A 24859-nucleotide genomic window follows, 5' to 3' on the forward strand; every position below is an offset into this window, starting at 1 on the left:
GCTTTCCAGTCACCAAAAAAAAAAAGTATGAGACCCCTAAAAAAGGGCGATGATATGGATTTACTTTTTTAATAAATAAAAAACCAAAACTTGAGAACCTTAAACATCTTCCCTTCCCCCAAACATCCCTAAGATGTCTCCACCCAGCACATTTTGCTCGCGCCCTATAGCCGTACCAAATTTACCCTTGCGTTAGTTAACTAGCGCAAAGGTGAATTTGGTACGACTGCAGGACGTGAGCAAAATGTACTTGGTGGAGAGCAGAATTCAAAAAAGAAACCGAATGACACAAGCATTTGAAGAACCTCCATGACTTATCTACAGAGTAACTCATTTCTATTACAAAACGACCTCACTCGTCTCCCTTTCCAGTCTCCTTCTCAAAGCCCTCACCCCCATCTTAATCAACACACGTATAATAAGAACACTACCAAAGCAATCATGAATTGGTTTAGTGCTACTTTTCATAGAAAATTACTTTTTTCAATCAATCAGATAAACTCCATTTTTGTGAACTGGCCAACAATGACATTCTAGAAAAGAAAGGCAGTAAAAATAAATAGGGTCATGTTAACTTATGCCCTTAAGGAGCTTAAAATGGAAATAAAAAATAAAGTTCATATTAAAAGGATAACTTTTGCAACTTTCAAGACATTGAATGCATAAATTCCAAGAAAAACCTTCTAGATTTAGTTTCTTAACTTATGTCCCAAGGGCACAAGTTAACATTTCCCAAATAAATATTACACAATCTACACCCTAACTACTATAATCATTGTTGTCGTTTAAATTCTACCACGCCGCAGCACTAAAGCAACCAACTATTTGACATCACTTTGTACTCAATATCATATTGCAAACTAGTGATTTGTTAATGGCCGCTATAACCGATATTTGGGCTATAATTCAGGGAAAAAGACGTGTTACAGCTATCGAAGGATACCATTTAAAGCAGCATCGCCTCCCTGCGTATCCACAGCAGTTGAGGAGACAAATCAATTTGATAACCATTGCTTACATTTCTTTCCCAAAAAAATTGGCAATCTATGGAAAGCTTACTTTTTGTGAGGCTATGGTTCCTGCAAGCCTCTTCCATTAGTAACCACAATATACAATACCAGATTAATACTCCACCTATAATACAGTTCAACACCCTTGAACCACTCACTACAAACTGCAAAAGATTCTCATGAAGTTCAACTCACACCCACCACTCCCTGCTTACAGCTACTGTATTTCAAGGACCCACCACTCCCTGCTTACTGCTGAATTTCAACGACCCACCATTTTCTTCGCATCCGTTAATATTAAGTTTTGGTGGCTGAGATGAGTTGAATCCATTGGCCATGACAGATCCAGGGCTGCCCTCACTTACGTTTACGACCCTTGTTTGTTCAGAGTTCTTATCGGCAGAACCAGACTGTTCTAACAATTCCATGCGTTTCAAAGAAGGAACATCTCCCTTGCAATATCTGCGCCACATATTCCTATATGTTGACTCTAGACCAAGGATGAAGTTTGATCCGTCACAGACAGGGGACTTGGACATGAGCTCTCGGAGACTCATTCTCAAGTTTTGTAATGCTGGAATGTCAGACGCTAACTTCATGGCCAATTTAACATATTCATCTTCATTTTTGGCAACCAAATTCTCCAGACCTGAAATGTTAAAAGTTAGATATTCAGCAAGTGAAATAGAGGGAGACTAAGGAAAACTATAGGTAGAATGCGACAAGATTTAATAGCATTGACTAACTATATAGTCGACCCAACATAGCGAGAAAAAGCCAAGGTGATAAATTAATTCATATGTAAAAAATGTAGTCACAAGCTGTTCTATAAATAACTTTTATAAATCAATTTATTTTAAGAAAAACTTTTATTTTGATAAGACTGGCTGTTAAACTCTTTTTTGGATAATGAAAAAAGGTTAATTTCAATAAAAGCATAAGAAACCAAAGAAAAACAATTACTAATGTGACAAAATAAGTTGGACATGAATTCTGTGTCAAAATGTCAGTAAGTTTCATTGACTTTAGCCAGGCACTGCTTTGGCGTGCTAGAAGGCATTCTATAAAATCACAAAGTAAAACATGAAACGGCTATTGAGAAGTAATAGTAATACAAAATATATTAAAGTCGACATCAAAAACAAATATTAAAGTAGATTCCATACCAACGTTGCTAAGAAGACTAACACCAACATTGTGTGCATGTACTGAACCGGCCATTGTAACACATGGAACTCCCATGTATAAAGATTCACATGTCGTAGTTGTCCCAGCATATGGAAAGGTGTCCAAACTACAAAAGAAAGAACAGTTTACAAAGGGTAATAAAACAATTCATTCAACATACACAAATTCTGTTCTTATAATCGTAATCAAAATATTGTAAATCCTCAAACATGATTGACGACGAGATTAAAATCAACATAAGTATAGAGAGAGAGAGAGAGAGAGAGAGAGAGAGAGAGAGAGAGCATCTAATAAAAAGTTCAAAAGATAAGCAGAACAATAGTGCAAGTAGTTGTTTCGTAATGCGTTTCACACTCAATAAACCAACCAAGAAATAATGTGTATCCTATATTTGTAAATCATCTTCAATTGCACTATTCTTATTCAATATGATATTCATATGTTACTTTTCAAGGAAGGTACCATTACATAGATAGACTACTCTGACAATGAAATGTGAAAGAGCTATGCCAGCAAAGGATAAATTTGAGATCTTTGGTTTCCCAAATAATCATTCCAATGTGTGTAAATTTTATATTTTAAGTTTCCATGCTATTCAGTAATTAGCATCAGAAACAACCGACCTTGGTATAAATAGTGAATCACCGAATTATAGGATGCGTATGTATTTTAAGAGTTAGAATATGTTTGACTTCACTGAACTTTTCCTCAGAAACATCTTTGACTAAATGAGCTTTTTTATTTTATTTTTTTAGAACTTTCATTGTAAGTTCCAAATGCATAGGTTGTCGTGTAAATTATACTACAATCCTAGTTGAGTCAAATATTTCAGGTTTACAAAAATTGATTTTGTATTGCACCACAACCATATCCAATCCGCATCAAGGATATGAAAAAGGTTAAAATTACTGAGAACAGATAAAACAGAGGTGCTGCGCATAATAACGGGACACAGCCAACATTAAACCAATATCTGTTTGTAAAACAAAACGAATTCAGGCAGGACCATTAAAACATTAAGGAATACAAAAATAGATGTTACCTGATGTCCATCAGAGAATAAGCTTGCATATGATCGTGGTTAAGAAGAATGAGGGGCAGAAGATCAACTCGTAGTGGTTCCAATCCCAACTGTTCTAGGGTTGAAAGAAACCTCTGTCTAACACTATCACAGCAAAATGGTTTACATTTTACCACGAGGCGAGAATTTGGAATTGCACACAGTATCCTTGCCCAAACCTTCAATACTGTAGGAGTAATCTGATGAAACAAAATAATATAAGTCAGCACCCATCTTTAATAATTTGTTCTTTGTATACAAAACAGACATGTAAACAATAATATTTTAACACGCACTACCTTGGCAAGATTGTTAAAGCTACCGAATGTAATAAAACCATTGGAAAGAGCAGGAGTTGGACAAACAGGACCGGCTTCAGGGGAAGGAGTGTAACAGAGGAAGCAATCTGGTAATCGGACCAACTCTTCAACATGCCTGTACACAGGAAACATAACTTGAGAAAATGAACAGCAATAGTAGTATTAGAGAAAAATATAGATCAATGACAAGAATGTACGGAAAATCAAGAAGATAACTACTTCTGCTTTGTTTCAGGAGGGTCTGCCAGTGAATCGGTGATTCTATAATCAATTGTAGGCAATCCTGTAGTATTGGGATAACCAATCCAAGTCACCTGCATGTCAAGCAATATAAGTTGCAATGTTGCAGAGATCAAATTATATATATTCAGCACATTAACGAGAGTAAAACACATATTGTCGTAATTGATTTTGCTCAGAAAAAAAAAAAAAGAAAAAAAAACACATGTTGTCATGAATATATAAATGCAACGACATATCACTTGCTTAGTGAGTAGATTTAGCACGTGCATGGAGAAGAGTGTGTATGATCGAAACAAGAGCATAGACATCAAAATCTATTCATGTAAGTTTATTTTGAATATTATACATAAATGGAATCTCACTTCTGGATTCTTGCCTAATATTGCTAATCAACAAGTTAACTATTATCCCATTTTAGGAATATATACTAGCAATTAGCCAGGCTAAACTAAGTACTGTCAAAGAATTCTTCCAGTTTCAATTTACTGTCAAAGAATTCTTCCAGTTTCAATTACACGGAAATCACATTAATTCACAGAAATATACTTCGGAAGAAATCAGATATAATATCCCAACATATGCAACACAAAAAAAAACTAATTTGCATTTTCACAAAAAAAAAAATCTGATATAACTAAACAGAGATTGGAATATAAAAAGGAAAACCATATCTGAGATATTTAGTAAGCAAGGATAAGAAAATCTGTAAGCTGAAAAACAATAGAAAAAAGCATACATGCAGATTCGTTAAAAATACCTGAACTGGAGCAGGTCGACATGCCATCATTCCCAACTTATTGTTTGCAGTATGACCAGTAAGTTCTACCAAAATATCAACTTGATCTTCTCTAACCATATCAGCAACCTTCTTTTCATCAGTCCCATAAATATCTTTCCAGATCCCACCCTTCTTTATGACTTTCTCTCTAAACCGAATGGTTTTTGCATCTGCCTGCAACATCAAAAGAAAATTAATTTCAAAATGGAAAAACAAATGGAGAATTGGAGATATTGAACAGAAAACAAATTATGAAACCTCAGTTAGATTGTTAACAATAACAATTATAATTATGTCAAGATAAATTATATTGAAGACTCTGTGTCGTGCTAAGCCTGAGGAACCATAAACTACCCGGTGCTATAAAGCTCCTTCTATGGCAAGATCTAGGAAACGGTCAGACCAATTGTGATGCTACTACAGATGGCTTATCTTGCATTTACAAGAGCAAGCCTGAGCATTTGTAAACCACAATAATCGATAGAAATATAAAGTTCTTTTAACACTTGATCCAAAATATCGTATGAGAACCAGTTTGAATGGATGTCCATAGCAACAAAAAAAAAATCATCTCTATCATCAAAAGAATGCCACTAACAACTTCATACAATGCTTACGACAACTAAAGGTTGTTTTCCAATGGCAACAAGATTACCAACCAAGCAGTATAACATATTTTCAGCATTCCCAACAAACCAATTCAGCAAGCCAACTGTCAGAATATAATAAAGTAGATGCTTCTCCAGAGCATTTGTAAACCACAATAATCGATAGAAATATAAAGTTCTTTTAACACTTGATCCAAAATATCGTATGAGAACCAGTTTAAATGGATGTCCATAGCAACAAACAAAAAAAATCATCTCTATCATCAAAAAGAATACCACTAACAACTTCATACAATGCTTACGACAACTAAAGGTTGTTTTCCAATGGCAACAAGATTACCAACCAAGCAGTATAACATATTTTCAGCATTCCCAACAAACCAATTCAGCAAGCCAACTGTCAGAATATAATAAAGTAGATGCTTCTCCAGAAAACTTATTTGAATATTTGCTAATTGGAAAACTGTAAGATTATAATACTGAAACCTCATGCATAACAGTTCTGAAGGAATTAAACAAGAAACCAGAATAGGGAACTACAACTTAAAAATACATAGTATATCTAACACTCCCTCAGTTCCTAGTCATTTATGATTCCATTTTATCTATTTCTCTCTCTGCAATAAATAAGGGCATTGTTGACAAATCTATAATTAATATTGCATTGAACTTTGAAAACGACGATAAATAGGAACAACAAAATTATGTAAATGCGAAAAAAATACTAACGTTTTCTATTCAAAAAAAGAAAAAAATAGGAAACGAAGGGAGTACGTTTCAATCCTATGTTGGAGTACCAATTAACTGTCGGAAAACAGGACTCACAACAGATATGAAGCTATGGGCCAGAAGCAAATTCTTGAAAAGTGACATTTCCTTCAAAAAAGGTGACTACCATTCCTAAAGAAATCAATTTCCTAGATCTATAATCATCCGCAAAGATTGAGAAACTTTCTCTTCCAAAAGCTCTCAAACCGCTGAGCACAAGACATTGTCATGAAAAAAAAGTCTCCAACTCCTCTAATATTTGTTTCACATCTCTACTATCAAAGAAAACGAAAAAGACAAACATCCAAGTCATAACAAATTTGAAAGCTAACCAACTAAAAAAAAAAATCAGTCCCTGCCGTGGAGTACAGATAAACTTAACCTCTAATTCTTAGATTGCACAGGAAAATATATTATGCAAGCAGCTACTGTAATAAACGCAACGCAAAACCTTGGAAAATTTACCAAATGTATTAAAAGAACAAGAAATATATGAAGGATTTCCCACGCATGGATTGTAAATGATACCTTGACAACTGCTGAATAAACAATCACTCTATATTTGGCGTAGTCATGGTAGATAAGGGGAGCTTCAATGAAGTATGACACAGAGTGTGTAAAATAATCAGGAGATACATATCCTATCACAAGAGGCCTTTCAGGATCTTTTGAGTTGTCCCATGATGTAAATTGTTGATATAGCCTCCTAAATCGCAAACCCCAATCCCTGAAAGGAAATGTTATTTTGATAAGACTGAAATCTAATTGTCATTCTACTTTTTCACATAAAGCAAATTGCGGCGGATAAAAATACTATGGCTAACAAAATTTAGCAATTGAAACTGCAACCAGTTATAAACCATGCATTTCATTGATCACATAAAAACGTTACTTGTGGAGACAACATGAAGAAAAATATACTTCTAAATATAAAGCAAGATTATGGCTTATGCTTACATAAGCCGACATTGTGATTTAAAAGAAGAAAGGTATGGCTTATGTATGCCATACAACCATTCGTTTTTTAATAGGCAGCTGGTAAAGAGAAGTATTTTTCTTTTAACCATTTTTTACTTATTTTCTTCTTAACCATCACCATAAACAACATTATCAACAGGCACAGCTAATGAAAAAAACACAAATTATGTCTCTCTTGCGCCGCACACACCCTCCCCCACCACCACCGTGTAGATACAGGATAAGTATTTTTATTTTGTCATCCCAGGAAGTTATACTACATGTCACCAAACAATTAAGATAAAACAATGAAGTTGGTCCGGAAATCAATTAAAGTTCTATTTTCTCTCACCACACAGTAAAATTATATGCTATGTCATAAAATTTAAAGAAAGGAATCAATGAAGTTGATAAAACATTATAGATAGTTAACTCGGTAAAATGCAACTAATAATACAGATAGAAGTACAAAAGTTCGTAGGAGAAAGCTGCTACCTGTGAGCTTCAAAAAGTTTGTCATCATTTCCTTCATCTATGTAGTTCATTGCAAGCAAGCGGTTCTGCGCATTAAGGTACGTTAGAATTCAACTGCTTTAGAAAAAACAAAATTTCTATCATCTACACTTTCTATCACAATCAATGTGAATATAAATATCAAATTTTCTAATGCTTAATTATTAGCAATATTAGTCACAAAGAAGAAAAAAGTATTAGCAATAGAGAGAAGCAAAACAAAATAAGAAGAAAACTTGATGTGAATTTAACATGACTCAGCCTACAGTTAAGTTTGTGTCCATGAAAGAAACACAGAACATTTCACAATGAGGGATGAAGATTGCACAAAGTTACTTACTCGACACTCAATATATAATCATGGTATACCCAAATATACATATATATGGAGAGAGGGGGGGAGGAAGGAGTGAGACAGAGAGAAGCCTTAAGTTGCTTATTGTATAAGTGTGTGAAAATGAAAGTCTAGGCACATAAGAGACCAAAATTACAATACAAATTTAAGCGACAATTTTAAGAGGTTATGTGGTGCTTAAGTCATTTATTTATAAGCCCTTGCTAAGTAGGGTCATCTGTGATTAACTCCATATTTGGACTTTTAGTTATTGGCTTAAGCTTTTAGAAGAGTTATTCCTCTGTTGTAAAAAGCGGCCGTGCCGGCCGCTATAGCGCAGTGGAATAATCTCGACCACCGCGTCTGGCCGCATCGGCGCGTCAGAAGTGAAAAGCGGTCTAAGCAGACCGCAATGCAGTGGTGCGATGCGGGTCAAACGCGGCTCAAAGCGGTGCATCATCCTTTTTTGCAGTCAAAATGAAGGAGAAGAAGTGAAAGAATGAGTAGAGATCTGCTGTTCACTTCAATATCAGTTAGAGTGGCATGATTTTCCCGTCAGCTTGCACAACAGAGTAATTGTTGAAGGATCAAGAGAAATCCTAACCAAAAATAGAAATAATGTTCTTCAAAAGTTAACATACCAATACGGTCTCTCTAAACAACTCCACTGTATCCGGTGCAACTTTTAAGAAATAATGACAGTTTCATATTCTTTCTATACACATTCTATATGAACAATGACTAGACAGATGTACGTAGAATCTTTGGAAAATTTCACACAAGTTAACAAGAACAGGACATTCAACCATAGTGCACCAGACCTGGCCAGCATTTCGAGAGTCGGGATCAATCTTGAGACATTGTTCATAAGCATTAATTGCAAGAGCAATATCACCAGCATCCCTGTAAAGAACTCCTGCATAACAAGAATAGAAAAAATGAAGTGTACCATAAAACAAATGTAAGGGTTTCAACTGGGCACCTTAAAATAAATCATATTTGTAAACATATACAAAGAGAAACAAAGTTTTCATAAAATCTTCAGACAAAGGAAGGATACCATACAGAAGTTTCTGTGCAAAGAATGGAAACACAATTACTTGATTTTTATTTTAAATGCATGGAACATTTAATAGTGTATTACTACAGCAACTTTTGCCATCCTTCCCTAGCAGAACATAAGCTCTGTAACCAGTTTTTTGGCCAATATCTTTGAATATTTCTACTTATAAAACTATTCAATAGACTTTTACTGTTTTAGCAAAACTAGTCTATTAAAAAAGAGACAGCAAACATGATTTTCACAATGACCAAACAACTAATGTATCAGAATGGATAAAAAAAAAAAAATACCTAGGTTATTGTATGCTTCTGCATATGTCGGATTTGCAACGATAGCTTTCTCAATCATACTTGCAGCAGCATCCATCTTGCCCTGGAGAAATTAGAGAAGATAATTAAATTAGCAACTGAAGACATTTGATCAACTTCAAAATTCAAAAATCGAACAATGCTTACCTGGACAGTGTATACAACACCAAGGTTATTTAATGACTGAGAAAAGTTCGGTTTGATTGACAAAGCAAGCTGCAATACCAAAAAAATGCTGCTATCAAAAATCTATGCAATCCAATGAACCCATCAAGGGTTGAAACAACTGACACAATTGTCATTACCTGGTAGCATTCTACAGCTTTATCAAGGTTGTCACGATCTTTATATATAACGCCTAGATTGTTACAAGCTTCCGCACAATGTGGATTGAAATGGAAGGCAAGTTCATAGAACACAATAGCCTGAGTAGTATAGAAAGATTTTCCAAAGCGGCAATTAATACTACATTAAAGCTGTATCTTAATATATTACATGCAGGTGCATTATGCGAGAAATATACACATATGTGCGTGCAAGACATACCATATCAAACTTAAGCATCTCACCATAAGCAACCCCAAGATTATACATAGCATCAGCATAATGCCAATTATAATACAAAGCTTTCTTATAAAATGCCACACCACGGTTGATGTCACCCTCCAGTTTAACCTATATATGAAAAGAAACCCTGATCTCTGTTAGCAAGAAAAAATGATCGAGTTGTCAATGCATCTCATTGCACATGAGGAATAGAAAGAAAGAAAGGTACACGTGAAAAACTATAGACAATAAATAATTAGAGAACATTGATTCACAAACACAAACCACACTACCTCACGTCTCATGTCAGAAGAGTTTTCCTAAAATTTGTTCCTAGAGGGACATTGCACTACTACTCGTGTTGATAATACCATTGCACTATTATTACCTAGAAGCCATCATTTCAATTATATTACCATTATACTATTATTCATGTTTATAATAGAAGTATTTCAATTTCATGATTTTCATCTTAAAAACAAAGATAGAGGACGTCATACATGAGTACAATATCAATAAAATTGCTAAAAGCTGTTCAAAAATATAAAATATAAAATTGCTAAAAAAAAATAGCACTGCTTGTATCACCTTTGTTCCCAAATCTGTCAAAGCTATAGCCATATTATTTTTGGCAATCTCGAAGTTAGGTGAAACAGCTAAACACCTGCCACAAAACAGTAATTGATCATGAACGCTTACAGCATACGTCCGGTCATTAAGTGCATGTTTCTATTAGATTAAAGTCCATTTGTTTGTGCTTCTTCTAAAGAAAATGTGTTCTTTTAAAGTTAGAAGGTATCTCTAAAAAAATTATGACAATTATGTTAATTGAAAAAAATAAACTTCAAGAAAGTCTTTTCATCCTTTTCTTAAAAGCTAAAAATAGTAGCGCTATTTGGTTTGAGAATACATTATCTGTTTACATTTCTGTATTTTCCTTTTAATAACTAAACTGCCCTCTTGTTTTCACTTTTTATGTTTTCAAAGATTTTACATGAAAGAACTGTTTTCACTGTTCCCAGTAAAAATTTGGGAAACAAGAATCAGAATGAAAATAAGGACAGTTTAGCAGTAAAAATACTCAAACCAAACAACCCTGTTTCTTCCAAAAAAAAAATAGTATTATTATAGAATCCCCTTTTTAAGCTAAGACAAGCAAGCTTAAAAAATGTTCTACAACAAAACTTTACAAGTGCTTTTTTTCAAATATTATTATATCTACCTTCTAAGAAAAGCACTAAATTAGCTTTTTGACATTGTTTTCATTTTTCTTACTGAAAAACATGATTTTATATACAATTTTCACTCGTCTTCTAGTTAAAATACAGAGAAAAACCCTTAATTTTTAGGGAAAAACATTGTTTCCCAAAAGCTCTCTTGATAATATTTTGATTATAAGCTACTTTGAACACAAAATAAGCTAATCGTTATACACTAAACAAAAACAAACAAAAAAACTGCAAGCATGACTTGGCTTGTCAAGAGAAGTGCAAGCCTTAGATATATCTTGTACCTCTCATAACAAGTAATAGCCGCTTCCAAATCCCCTCGATTTTTATAAATGACACCCATGTTGCAATATGCTTCAGCATACATAGGCCTCTCTGATGCAGCTTTTTCATAGAAACTCAGGGCCATGTCATATTGCATCATTTCCGAATAGACCACGCCAAGGTTATAGTATGCTGGCTGCAAGGACAGATAGAAAGAAAAAACATTCATATTATGCAGGTAAAAGGCTGATTTTACTAATTATTTAAAATTGATTTAATAAAAAGGAAAAATGCAGGAAAAGGATTGAGGTAGAATTACCGCATAATGTTGATCTATTTTGAGAGCTTCAAAATATTTTTGAATACCCTCCTGAGTGTTTCCTGCAAGCTTTATGTTGGTACCGATATCCGTTAGAACAATGGCTAAGCATTCAGCAGCTGCTTTGTATGTAGGATCCACCTGTAACGCCTTTTGATATGACTGCTCCAAGAAAATCAGTTGATTATCAGCGATAGCTTCTATTAGAATCATCCATCATATGTCTACATTCAATGAATCATGTATATGCAGTAATTGGGATATTGTGTCTTCATATATACTATATTTATCTTAGTGTATAGTTGAGATGCTTCCTCTTTCTTGACAACTAGAACGCAAATTGTTAGCATACTTCTGAAATCAACTAGTATCGGAATATTTTCTTTGGTTACAGCTATCATGGGAGTATGCGTAAGTGTATAACAAGGTAAACTGTCAAACTTTGTGGTACGGACAAGGACAAATGTGACACTAAGGAAATCTACATTGAGCTATGCATACCTAATAATGCCCTAACCAAGGCTTTGCGATTTTACTTGGGATAGGGAAGAAGAGTCGAGATTTGAAATCACAGAATCATAACACAGATAGCAAGATCCTACTGAAAAATATTAAAATATATTTTAATATAAAAATGATATAATTAGTTAATGGATATTAATATAATGAAATTCAAGAATGCAGACATTTATTTTGTAGTTGTTTAATTATTAATATTTTAATGGGCTAAAATTTCTTTTATATTTAATAATGATTATGAAAAGGAAAAAAATTATCTTTAAGGGAAAAGGTGAGACATCAGTTGAAAATATTTATAGACAAGTATAAGATCAGAGGGGCGATATGGAGGGCCACAATGGTTAGGAATAGGAACCCAGAAATCAAATTGAAAAGAAAGAAGAATTTTATTGACAGAATGAGAATACTTTTACAAAATAGGAACCAAGAGCGATCCCTCCTCCAAGGGTCTCCCTTTCTGAGCCACTAAATTACCAATTACTAAATGTTCAAAATACTTTTCCCTCTATCCTTTTATCCTCCTATTTATACAAATATTCCTCAAAGTAACTGTTTGCTACTTGAACTCCCTTTTATTTTATGTCCTAACAATACACCCCCTAGAAAAGAACCTTGTCCTCAAGGTTGCAATATACTAAATTCCAGCATGTTTAATAGTTGATGAAAAAATAAAACTTTCCCCTGAGATCCCACTGTTGTGAAGTTGATAAGCCAGCTGGGTGCAAAGGGGTACAAAATTCTTTTTGAATCCGATCAATCTGCAATTTCCTGTAGTAGTTGCCAAACCACTGTTGTTTCCAATGATGATAAATCTTTCCCAAACACCATAGAGGCAAGTTCAACTTGGCAGTGAACTTGGTGAACAACCTGGTCAGTAAATAAAAGGTGTTATGGAAACATGAGCATGTCGCCCGATTATGAATTGGGCTAGATGTGCCTTGGATTAGGCCCAACGAATGTTGGTCTTCAATTAGGATAGCTTAAGAACGGCATATTGGGACCATCAGCATATTGGGACTTACCCATGAAATATAAAAATAAACCCAACTTGCACAATACCCATTTTTCCCCTCTTTGTTTGTTCTCCCCAAAACCTCCAAGAACGGCTTTGGGTCGGACAGTTTTGGTTGTGATTCTTGTTTCTCTTCTTCAGTCATCATTTCAGCCAGCTCCAAGTTTTGACTTCCGTCTCGATCTTGACAAACGGGTCATCTCCATATTCTACAATCGTACCATGATTTCTGCTTTTTTCTTATTTTTCCAGCATTGTTTTCAGTGGTGATATAATTTTAGCCTTGTTTCTTGCCTTGATGACACCCAAGCCAATGGAATGGTCCACATCACCCTTCTGCCTTGCCCAAGAACAAGATTCTTAGTGGCTATCTGCTTCAGAAATGTTTTTCTGTTGCTGTGACAAGGTCTTCTCTCGAGAAGGTTTTACCTCCAACTTGTTCGACTCATCATCGTGTATCTGCACCCGTTGACCATCAACTTCTTAGTTATGCCAATCCCTCGACACTCTTCTTGATCAAAGGGGTTGCAGTCTCTGCTCTTTCTTGGTCGCAGCCAAAATTCTCCCTTTTCAGCGCATGCTTCAGCATTTCCTTAAGCTCAACAAGGCTCTCCATGGGAGGAGGACTTGGTCAACCGTGACTGTTAGCTCCATTCAAGACAGCCGCAGAATTTTCCTTTGCTCAAGCTCGCGATTTCATCTTCTCTCCTCCAGAGGTTTTCCCTTCTAGAACAGAGTCGCTGCTTTATTACTCTATGTTTTTCCATCTATCCTTGCATATACTCCTATTTATACAAATATTTTTCCAAATAACTAACTAGTTGCTCTAACTACTCTAACTCTAGTTCCCTTTCATTCTATATCTTAACAAAAATTAAGCCCATCAAGTTTCATAGACAAGACTCAAAAAAAAAAATTTATCATAGATAAGAAAAAGCATTCATAAGCAATATCATTGATTGCGGATGGGAGAGCACGGCGGAATGCCAAAAAAAACTATCATTTTACTGCTATTTTAAGCAGACATGCCCACCATAAAACACCCTGGTGCCATCTACTTCGTAAATTGGCAATGGTGGTTGTCAAAAAATCCACCACTGCAATCTGCCATGGCCGATATTTGACAACACTAATCACGCGTACCTAGCCCAACAAGCACTGAAACAAGAGAAGAGTTTTGAAGAGTAAAACAGCAACCAGGGAGCAACAGGTGAATCTTGAACAAGAAGAAGAGCAACACCCAGCAGGAAGCTAGAACCTATGAGCTTGCAGGAGAGATTCAAGCAAGCTGTAACACAAGAGGGGCTGAGGTAGAGAAGCTAGTGGAAGAAACGCATGTGGCTGAAGCATCTGAAGAAAAATGCAAGAAGACGGCTGTGGGTGGTGCCTGCCGGTTGCATGAGGCGTAGGCTTGAGAAGAAATGAGAAATCGGGTTAGGATTCTGTTTTAGTCTAGCATGGGTTTTTAAAAAGTGGTGCGCGGAACCCAGCCTGAAAATAATTTATTTAAGTACCAACCAATCCCATGAGCATACATAGAAATCTCGACCGATCCAACAAACTCAAGATTTTCCTGTGAATCAGGATCGCTCAAGGATGGAAAAATCATAAGAAAGTGCAATCACACCAACCCCCACTTTTAACTACCATGACACTAACGATAAATAGCACTAAAAAATCAATTCGTGGTAGCATTATGTCTAATCCATTATGTTCCTAAACATATCAAATAAAGTATGCTGGCAGTCTAAGTATATGCATTCCCCAGTCAAGAACTGCATGGAAGTTCTGAAAGAAAAGCAAGTTAGCAGATCTATTATCCAGTAGCAATAATGCTGCATATGGGAAAATGAAACGTCTGTTGGTTAAGAAAGAGTGGGTAACGGGTTCCCCCTGTCTTTGTTTCTATTATATTCTATCTCATCCTATACCATTCTGTTCTTCAATATTATAGTGCAAATCCTCGAAGAAAATTCTTTGCTCGCTACATAGGTACTAAGGAACTGAATGGAAGTGGATAGGAAAAGATTCTCTACACTTGTATGTAAATCATGACTATGACTATTTCAGGTTCTTGATTTCAGTATGGACAAACATAATCAACACTGTATTGAACTCGTATCAAGGGGACAAGCAATCAGGCACCATGATGGCTATGATATGTAGAATCTTCTCATTTAAATCTAAGTGGACAAACATATATCACTGCAAGGATTTACGAGGGAACCCCACATGATTTGATTGTATTAGGTTTTTATGTAATGTAACTTGCATATTTTCAATATTACAGTCAATAATGTATTGCCAGGATTTATGGGAGTCAATGCATAGTTGAATATATTAGATTCATAGGAAATAGTTCAACTCTTTATTGTTGTCTTGTAAAACTAAAATGTAATAATGTATCGATTCTTTTATGCATATAAATATCAAGGATGCTGGCACCAAGTGCCCTTACTAAGTAATTCACAGAACTTCAATCTATTTTTTATCAGTCTGTTCAAAAAGTTTCCTATGTGTTCTACTGTTAAAAAAAGACTTTACAATCTACATTAATAAGCACATATTCAAGGCATAATCAGAAACCGATCATACTCATTAGAATCGTATTATATGCCTCACTCAATCTAATATATAAAGCCTAGAAAATTATGTAAGATGGACGCAATCAAGAAATAAAATCTATAGTCACCACTAAGTCGGGTAAATACAGGGTTTATATAAGAATAAGAAAACTTTTCCATGTGGCAAAAGCACTGCTGTATCATCTACAAATGGAATTAGAAAACAAAAATACCATGCTATTTCATCATATATATAAAAAAATAAATTATATAGAAAAAACTAGTCATCTAGCATGTACATACCTCAGCCGCCTCCATCAAGCGACCTTCTTCTTTGTAAAGAATGCCACAATGTGTGAGAGCACAAGCATTCTGAGGATCCAACTTAACAGCTTCCGAAAAACTATCAAAAGCAAGCCTACCCATATTCTGCATCTGCAAGCATATCCCTTTTCCAATGAGAGCCTCTACATTTCCACCATCACTCTCCAAAACACGCTCATACAAAGCAAGAGAGTCCGTAAACTTGTTCCTCGAACGCAAAATGTTGGCGAAAGAAATATCGTCTTTCACTTCAGATCTTTTTTTCCCCGAAACAGTATCATCTCCACCAGCACTAACAGATGGTTCTTTCACTTTCAAAAAACCATTCTCTCCGCCTAACTCCTTTTCTTTTCCATTCCCATCATTTTCTTCCATCCAAGCCATCTTAATCACACTTTCCTACCCACAAACAAAAACATTTTTCACAAAGTTATAATCTTGCACTCTTATCAACACAATGCCAATGACCAAAAAGACTGGAAGATAGCCATTTTGGCTGATGAATGTGTGAGGCGTTGTCATTATAGTCTCTTGAGGGAGTTTGCGATTTCGATACATTCAGGAACTATAATGACAGCACCTCGCACATTCAAAGAGACCAAAATCGTCGAAAAAAATCCAATTTTCATAGTAACTCCAATACTAATTAATACTAAATACAAACAACCACAACAATACATATAAATAAAAGGGTCGCGCTAACAAGAACTCTAAGGACACTAATTAATAAAGCTAAAAGTATAAATTTTGCGCCCGAAACAATAAATTTTAAACTTTTATAAAGTTAAATCCGAAATTTTCAATACAAAAATTTTATATTTATTAACTTAAACAATGCCCTGAGAGCACTCATTGCACTTTTCAAAATAAAATACCAAAAAATGAATATGAAATTCATCCAAAAAAAAATAGAAAAACTAAAACCCTAGGAAGTACGGAAAAAAAAGTAAATAAATGAAATTGAAAACTAGGGTTTGGGAACTTACGAGAAGGTTCTAGAAAGTTGTTGTTGGTGTTGTTGAAGTGGAGGTGGAGAGAAGGTGAAGATGAAAGGAAGAGTGGAAGTTTTCCTCCGGTGAAGAGTGGTGGTGGTGGTGGCTGAGATGCTCTTCTTCCTCTCCGGTGACGGCGTTTGGAGGATGAGTCCACACACTACCTGAGACTGTTTCGTTGATTACAACATCGGAATTGGATGGACGCAAAGTGACAACGCAGGCTTTTTCTTAGCTTGCTTTACTTTACTTCGCCCCCTTTTATCATACCACCATTATTAATCAACTAAAGTGTAAATTTTAAGCTATGTTTTTTTTATCAAATTTTAGTTTTGTCAATTTTAAATTGTAATAAATTTTATTTATTTTTTGAGAGATAACAAATTATATTTATTTTTAATAATAAATATAATAAATAAATAAATAATTATATTTTTTAATAATATCAACAATATAATATTTTTATAGCTGACTTTTTTGTTAAACCTCTTGATTCTTGTGGACGAAAATCATGATTTGGATCGAATTATTCAAATTTGAGGTTGACTTAGAGTTTGATTTCAAAATAATATATCTATAACCAATATCTCAAGCCAATTGAAGACCACTTCAAATTGTTGTGAGCTCACTAATAAATCATATGTTTATCTTGTTGGACCTACGAAGATGGTTTGTCTGGTGATATCTGTTATATTGAGGGATTAAGCTTTACTCATCCACCGCAAGTCCTTCTTCACCGAAGGAGGGTGGTGTACCTGCACGTGCTTCGACGCCCAAGTTAGTAAAGGGTGAAAAAGAGATTGTGGCTATATTATAGGTAAGAAGTGTCAAACCTAACTCAAGGTTAAGCATGGGTATATATATAATGGGCAAGTAGGGTTTTGGTTGTCAAGCCTTCACTTGGATAGTTGTAGCATGAATTCCGAACAGGTAGGTTAGGATCTATTAGTTTGGACCATAATCTTGTGGGATATATGGTGTGTCCGTCGCATGGTGTCGCCTGCTTCGGATTGGACCTCAGGGCCAGTTCAAAATAGTTTCCCCTCAAATTATAGGCTGAGGGAATCAGATTGTAGCTTGATAAAGTCTCATGGGGGATTCGCTTTAAGAATGAGGGTCTTGTCGGTCTTTGTACCTTTGGATTTCATCATCTCACTGAGCTTTGAATGACCCTACGAGGTTTTTGGCGATACCACTTCCAAGGCTTCTTAGCCTACTGGTTCGGTGGCGCCTAGACCTTCGTGGGTTCATTTGAGTGACCCTTTATGGGAAGTTTCGATTATTCACCTGACGGCCTTAAGAGTTCGTCGTTGATGATGTTGTTTTTCCTTCTGGATGAATGACTTCCTTGGTTAATATGCCACCTTCATATCTTATATCATGACTGTTTACATAGGATTTGGTCTTTCCTCCTCATGGAGTTCGAGACAGAAACCAAGGTCTTTAGTTTAGGTTAATCATAAAGGCTTCTGATTCATGGCCTTTTCACCTTCGTGCCAACTTGGTCTTGGACTCTCAGGAGATGTGTGTGCTTCCCTTCTCCAGTATTTCATCATCGATGAGGCTCGCTTGAACGATAATAGCAGCCTGCTTGTCCCGACCCAAAGGGTAAAAGTTGCTTCATTCTGCCACTTTTCAACGGTTTCTAACCTCTTGTGTGATAAGTTTTCGTTTGCTGGGTTTCCCCATGATAGGTTTCAAGTAACATGGTCAAGTCCATTTGAGACACCTTTTATTTTTTGGATTTGGTGTCGTTGGATTGATCTATATCGACTTCTCGTTCTTCTAGTCGTTGAATTTTTGTCACTCCAACTAGTTCCCTATAACCTATTTAAAGAGTCCTACTATTCTTGTTTGCGGTTACCTGCATTGTCTCTTGCTCTCTTGGCTCTTCGGCGAACGGGAAAGGAGTTTTCTTATGCACTCACATTCTTCATTGTTCCGGCCTATTGCAGCTTCTTTACCAAGTAAGGTTCCTTTCCTTCCTCCTTTTTGTTTTCTAGCTTTCTTTGCATTCTTAATGTGTTATTTGAGGGGAACGATTTGTTTTTGTAACATCCCAATATTTTATTTTATGTTTTGCAAGTTTTATTTATAATCATCTTGATTCATCATTTAAGTCAAAATTCATTTATTTTATTTATAAAGAAAGAACTTAGATAAAAATGTCACACCATCTAATTCAATAATTAATTAGTAGTTTTATTTTTTTTTTATTTTTTATTTTATAAATTACATGTAATGAATTTAGTATGATAATGGGTGATGCACGTTCAACAAAAGTGCTAAAATTTAGGCAACCTTATGCAAACATCCTTTTTCCAATTCATTATTATATAAGTTATTCTAGATATGACCACGTCCAATTTTTCCTTTGAGCATACGGCCACGTCCAATTTTTCCTTCAATACATTAGTTGTTTGCTGAGTCATACTCATATTAACATATGCATCTTAGCTGGCTATTATTAAGCCTTGATTCTTCCTCGACTCAACTTACTTCCATCCTTTACATTGCTTAGTATCAAAACCATCAAATAATACTCTTCATTTCTTTTCTCTGGTCATCATTTACGCTACTCTTTCATTTTCTATGTGCTATATAAGTCACCCTCTTGTTACCTTTGAGTCCATCCAAAATATTCGCCAAGTCTCTCGCAAGTATTCATCGTGTTTGTAACACACGGGTTCTTGGTTTCCACGGTCTAATCTACAAAATAATTCTTGGAGCAAGGGCAAACGTGTCTGCATTATAGCTGTGAGTTTGAGGCGGCTTAGAGTCCTGGCTTAGGATGGAAAACACTTAAGGTAAGGGCACTTCCCCATACAACTCAAAATTAGACATAGAATTAGAAGTCGATAAAGTACTTATATGTTGTTTGTATGTTTTAAGGAAAAAGATATTGATTTTAAAGATAATGAAACTTAGTGATAGAATTAATTCATAAAAGTTTAAATTTTAGTATATTACCTAATTTTCATAACCTGTTTGTATCTTTGAATGAGGTAATAGCTGACCTAAATTATTATCTATAGTAATTACAATGAATGAGGGATATTTAAGACTTATAATAGCTAGTTTATCTATGTGATATCTGATTTATGAGCTCTGATTACATTATTGCATCTATATGTATAACATACTGTGAGGTTTCTCCTACTAATGTTGGCCACTGTTAGTTACTTTTAGTTGTCTTTTTTTGTTGTTATGTTGTTTCTGTTCAACAACCTTTAACTTTTGTTTCTTTTGATATATTGCCCTTTAGGTATTTCTGGTGCCGGCTGTTTTAATAAAACATGGTGTTGTAAAAAAAAAGTATAATATAGTTAACTTAGTATAGGTGCTGATTTTGATTTAGAGCAAACAAGCTATTGTTTCATTACTTTCATACGGTAAAAAAAAAAAAAAAAAAAAAACTAATGTTGGATGGATTATAAAAATGGGATTGCTTATTAGTCATGAAAATTTGTATGTATGACTTGTTATATGAACAAACATAGTGAAAATTAATTCCCTTTTTATGCGTGGTATATATCATGGTCTTTGAGCATAAAATTTGGGATTGTTATGGAACTGAAATAATAAGAAGAACAATAAGACTTTTATGAGAGATTTCTTTTGTCATGTGCATGATGTGGTATTACTTTCTGTGTGATTGCCTAAGTGGCGGGGATTGCCTCTATTTTTATTATCATGACATATGCATTTTTGGTGTGCCTTAGTGGTGGGTTAAACTTATAATTCTTTGTGGTGCCTAAGTGACGGGATTTTGTTTACATTTTCATGATCATACATGACATATGCATCTGTGTGGTGCCTTAGTGGTGGGATTACAATTATATTTTGTGTGGTGCCTTAGTGGCGTGCTTATTATATCCAGATCATATAGTTTTAGTAGCATGCATACACATGTATTTCATATAAGTTTAGGAAGATTTATTTATGAAGATTGAGTCATCTTTTGGAGAGTTCACGTGCATTTGCAAAGTGAAAGATACATAATAATAACAAAAAAAAAAGGGATGAAGACTTAATCATAATATATATATATATATATATATATATATATATATATATATATATATATATATATATATATATACTACTTTATATAGAGATATACAAGCAAGGTATAAGTTTAGTGTGGTGAGTAATGTTTTATTTTGACAATTCTGATGCATGACCTTGAGGATTTAAATTAAGTCGGTTCACTTCTTTTGATTCTGTTTTGCGGCCATATAATTAATGCAAGGTAAAACTCTTATGTATCCATTATGTTTATTTAGTTTAATCTCTAAAGTTTTATAAAATTTTGTCAATCGTTTCTATGCAATCTAATTTTTGGCAGAAGGATAGTATATGTTTATTTTCTGATTTTTAATTTTGTGTTTTGTTTTGTTTTGTTTTGTTGTGGTTATGAAAGTTGACCCCTTACACCAACATTTTTAGGTACACAAGAAGATGTGTAAGATTTATGGTTGATGCTTGTTCGCGAAACGGGAGAAATCATTATGGGTTTTTCGTCATTTATTTTGAAATAAGGAAGGATTTTATGGCTCTTTGATTGTTGTTTTGAATTATTTAGTATGTTTAGAAATGCGGAGACGTGCTATCTTCCGCTGGAAACTTTAAACAAGTTTCACTTTTGTTCTTTTGAAGCTGATACATTTTTCTCCATTTTCAACTATTAATAAATTAGTTCTTTGAAATATATTAACATAGGAAATTTGGAATTTTTTTTGTAAATCGTTTACAAAAACTGCAGTATTTTCTTATAAGAACGAAATAGATGAAATGTCTTGGATTTAAAAATCCGGGACGTTACAATTTTGATCCTTCTTGAAGGGTGCAACGCCCCTTCAATGGTGTTTGCCTCTAGGATATTCCTTTAGAGTTCTTGCTCTTAGCCTCTTTATATGGCAAGTGATGGGATTACTTCATCTTTTTGTTCATGCCTTTGTTTACCTTTCTAGGACAACATTAGCAAGTGTATCCCCCGACACATGGCGATGAAGTTTCATCTTGACCCTAGTTTTAATTGGTTCGCCCTTGATGAGTTTATGGCCAGTTGTTAAGACTACGAACAACTAAATTGTCGGGATTTGGTTCTGTTGAGTGTCGCACAACCTTTAGAGGGTATATTCATCTTTGTTTTGATCTGATCCTAGCCTTATTTTTTGTGGACAGGTCTATTGATATGACTAAGAGGATGGGTTACCCTCGAGACGGATCAGTCATCCGTGTTGGGTGCCTGGACTGGTTCCCTTTCGTGAGTGAATAAATCTTTGGGCAGCCTTCTATTTATGAGGATCTTGAAGGCTTCTGTTGGTATCTTCTAGAAGTGATCTCGACCATTCATGATGTCTGGACTATGTAGGCTCCTTTGTAAGGGGGTCGTGCATGTAGTTTGTAGCGTTGTGCCTTCATCATGTATGAGTGTGTCCTTTCCATGTTGTGGTTAAGATCCCTTTTTCACCCTATGAGATGGGTGTTCTGAATCGGTTGAAGGTTGCCCCTACCAGTTACATCCCTTATTATGGGGTTATATGTGTGCATTCGTCTGGGTGTGCCAACGTTATGGAATTGAGGCCAGAGTGAAGACCTTCCTATGTGAGTTCCACACTCGATGAAAAATTCAGTGGGGGAACTTAGTGTTGAGAACTCTTATCTTTGTCTAGTCTGTTAAGATGTTTCAGCCTTACATATGCTCTTTTAATAACTTTAGGTCCAACTATGTAGTGGTAAGGCCGACTACGGTGGTTGCGCGCCGAGATACTATTTGCAAGCATCCTTCGGTGGCCGCTGGCGATCCTAGAAATCAAGTCATTAGATATTGTTATTCCTTTTCCGACATTCTTGGTCGAGTGACCCCTTCTTTATAGCCTCTCAATTTCCAATCGGTTAGGGTGAACTTCTTGAGGTCCAACAACAATTTCATATTGCTTTAAAGGATTTTGTGGGGGCATTTGACCATCTTCGAGTGTTGGATGATTGTTATTGGGAAAGAAATCTCAACACCAACCACAAGAGTGAAGACTCCCGCTTTCAAAAATTATGTCGTGCATGAAATAATTGCAAACAAACCCAATGTCACGAACTCATAACTCACGAGCCAGCTACCCCAAAATTTGCATTTAGTATTATTCAATCTTATATAACCACCAATAGAATATGAAATGGTGATAGTTTTTTGCAACTTAAGCTTAATTCTAATTATTATTGGCTTGTCTTTTAGTTATCCTTCTATAATAGTGGTCTTTAGGGGTCATACGATTTCTTTTATAGGTGGCTTTGTGCATGAGATTAGCCATGCTACCCCTGTTATCTCTGAGCTTTACACATCTATGTTTGCTTTGAAAAAATCGGAAAATCTTAATTTGCAACACATTTGGATTGAAAATGATGCCCTCATGGCGGTCAGGGCTTTTAATATGAATACCAAGGCCCCTTGGAAGTTGCGTAACAGGTGTGTCGCGTCATTTTTCGGAGATCAAGGCTATTTGATTAGCTTTTGACTCACTAAATATTTCACGACTGAACATTTAATTTTATTATGAAAAAGGGGAAAAAAGTTCAAAACACCCCATATTGAAAAGATTTAGGGTTCGGGGGTTAGTTACACAAAGGGAAGGTATTAGCACCCTTTATGTTCGTAGTACTCTACGAGAACCTCTTGGTTTTATTTAATTTAATGTGCTATAACTTGCTTGCTTATTTTGAAAAGAAGGAATTAATGTGATGAAAAGGAAAATAAAGTGAGACCTAATTTATCTACATATTTTATTGTTTGTTTGGAAGGACGAGTGTCCTCTGCCTACGTACCCGTGAAGGATCAAAACCTCGTAGTTCGGGGTAAAAATTGACGTTTGATTGGTGGTGTGTTTTTTATTAGTTTTGAAAAAAGGTTTTAAATTGAAAAGCCAAGTGGCAAATAAGAATTGGTTTGTATTTTTTATATTAAAAGAAAATGACTTGAAGTTGAATTAAATTGATTGATATTTGATTAAGAAAAGAAAAATAAAAATGCGGTCACTTGATTTGGATCAAGGTTTATTATGAAAAATGTTTTTTGTGATTTTTGGTTATCTGCATGTTTTTGTTGTTTTTGAATAATTGCTAACTAACGGAGCATAAAGAATAAAAAACGCGACTACCCTAAGTTAGAAATATAAAATCTATGACTATTACATAAAAAGCCTATTTTACATTCTAAGGTCTGCAATAAAATAAAAATGCTAAAAAATAAATAAATAAATGCGAGAAAAAAATAAAAAAAAGTAAAAAAATGGTCCAAACACAAGGTGGGGGTGCAGTAGTACGTAGGGGTGTGCAGAAAGCAAGCAGAAAGGGGAATTGGGCTTAAGAGGCGCAGCTGGCGCGTTGGGCTTGAGGAATTGGGCTTAAACCGGTTCGGTTCAAGCCTGGTTCGGTCCAGGAGAACCGAACCGGTTCAGGACACTATATATGTGTAGTGTCCGGTTTTTTTTCTCATTTTTCACCTTTCTTTCTCTCTCTTCTCTTCAAAATTCTCTCTTCTCTCTCATGCTTCTTCTTTTCTTCTCCGATTGGAGAATGGTGGCGGGGGGAGTTCCGGCGCGGTGGCCGGCGAGCAATCGCGGCTGCTCCGCCGCGCCGGAGTTAAAGGTACTTCTTTTTTTGTTTTTTTTTCGTTTTCTCTTCTACTCCTCTTTCTACGCCTATTTCTAACCTTGAAACCTACAGAAGCGGGACTTAAACCCCTAGATCTACAAAAACAGCAAAGCAAAAAAGAAATACCTATTTCCCCTCTTGTTTTTGAGGCCTGGTACCGTTTTTTTTGATTTTGTTTTTATTCCTTGCTGTTGTGCGTGTGTGTCCGGCTTGTGTGCGCGAACCGCTGTCTTCGTGTGCGTCTCTGTTTGTATTTGTGTGTCGTGTGCGCTGCTGTGTGTGAAAAAAAG

At 35.2% G+C, this 24859-nt stretch overlaps 1 protein-coding gene and 1 long non-coding RNA gene across 5 annotated transcripts; one reads left to right on the top strand and one right to left on the bottom strand.

The window, feature by feature from the left end:
* Positions 1 to 616: 616 nt before the first annotated feature.
* On the bottom strand, positions 617 to 17227 carry LOC25483793 (probable UDP-N-acetylglucosamine--peptide N-acetylglucosaminyltransferase SPINDLY). Of its 4 annotated transcripts, none has more exons than XM_039827223.1 (18): positions 16924 to 17227; positions 15907 to 16321; positions 11509 to 11670; positions 11210 to 11385; positions 10285 to 10360; positions 9697 to 9825; positions 9456 to 9575; positions 9298 to 9366; positions 9133 to 9214; positions 8601 to 8695; positions 7428 to 7492; positions 6504 to 6702; positions 4579 to 4773; positions 3798 to 3892; positions 3558 to 3693; positions 3241 to 3458; positions 2177 to 2304; positions 617 to 1659 (listed from the first exon to the last, which is right to left on the bottom strand). In XM_039827223.1, exons 2-18 carry the CDS (start codon positions 16309 to 16311, stop codon positions 1238 to 1240), a joined length of 2772 nt encoding a protein of 923 aa, XP_039683157.1. In that variant the 5' UTR covers positions 16312 to 16321; positions 16924 to 17227; the 3' UTR covers positions 617 to 1237. The 4 variants fall into 4 exon arrangements, with proteins under 4 accessions (XP_039683157.1, XP_039683156.1, XP_013467958.1 ...); XM_039827222.1 differs by having other exon boundaries at positions 15907 to 16326; XM_013612504.3 differs by having other exon boundaries at positions 16914 to 17227.
* Positions 17228 to 19320: 2093 nt separating this feature from the next.
* LOC112419789 (uncharacterized) lies at positions 19321 to 21630 on the top strand. The gene is made up of 2 exons (XR_003009845.2): positions 19321 to 19726; positions 21369 to 21630. It is a non-coding gene; the product is annotated as an uncharacterized lncRNA (long non-coding RNA).
* Positions 21631 to 24859: the final 3229 nt, after the last annotated feature.

Source organism: Medicago truncatula, chromosome 1 (genome assembly GCF_003473485.1).
Source record: "Medicago truncatula cultivar Jemalong A17 chromosome 1, MtrunA17r5.0-ANR, whole genome shotgun sequence".
Lineage (NCBI taxonomy): Eukaryota > Viridiplantae > Streptophyta > Magnoliopsida > Fabales > Fabaceae > Medicago > Medicago truncatula.

What these genes read in the sequence shown, in the direction of transcription:
- LOC25483793 (XM_039827223.1), bottom strand. Translation starts at nt 16,311, where the DNA reads ATGGCTTGGATGGAAGAAAATGATGGGAATGGAAAAGAAAAGGAGTTA. An exon ending in AAATAGATCAACATTATGCG is followed by an intron (nt 11,386 to 11,508) that starts GTAATTCTACCT and finishes CTGTCCTTGCAG; the next exon opens with CCAGCATACTATAACCTTGG. An exon ending in AGATGCTTAAGTTTGATATG is followed by an intron (nt 9,576 to 9,696) that starts GTATGTCTTGCA and finishes TATACTACTCAG; the next exon opens with GCTATTGTGTTCTATGAACT.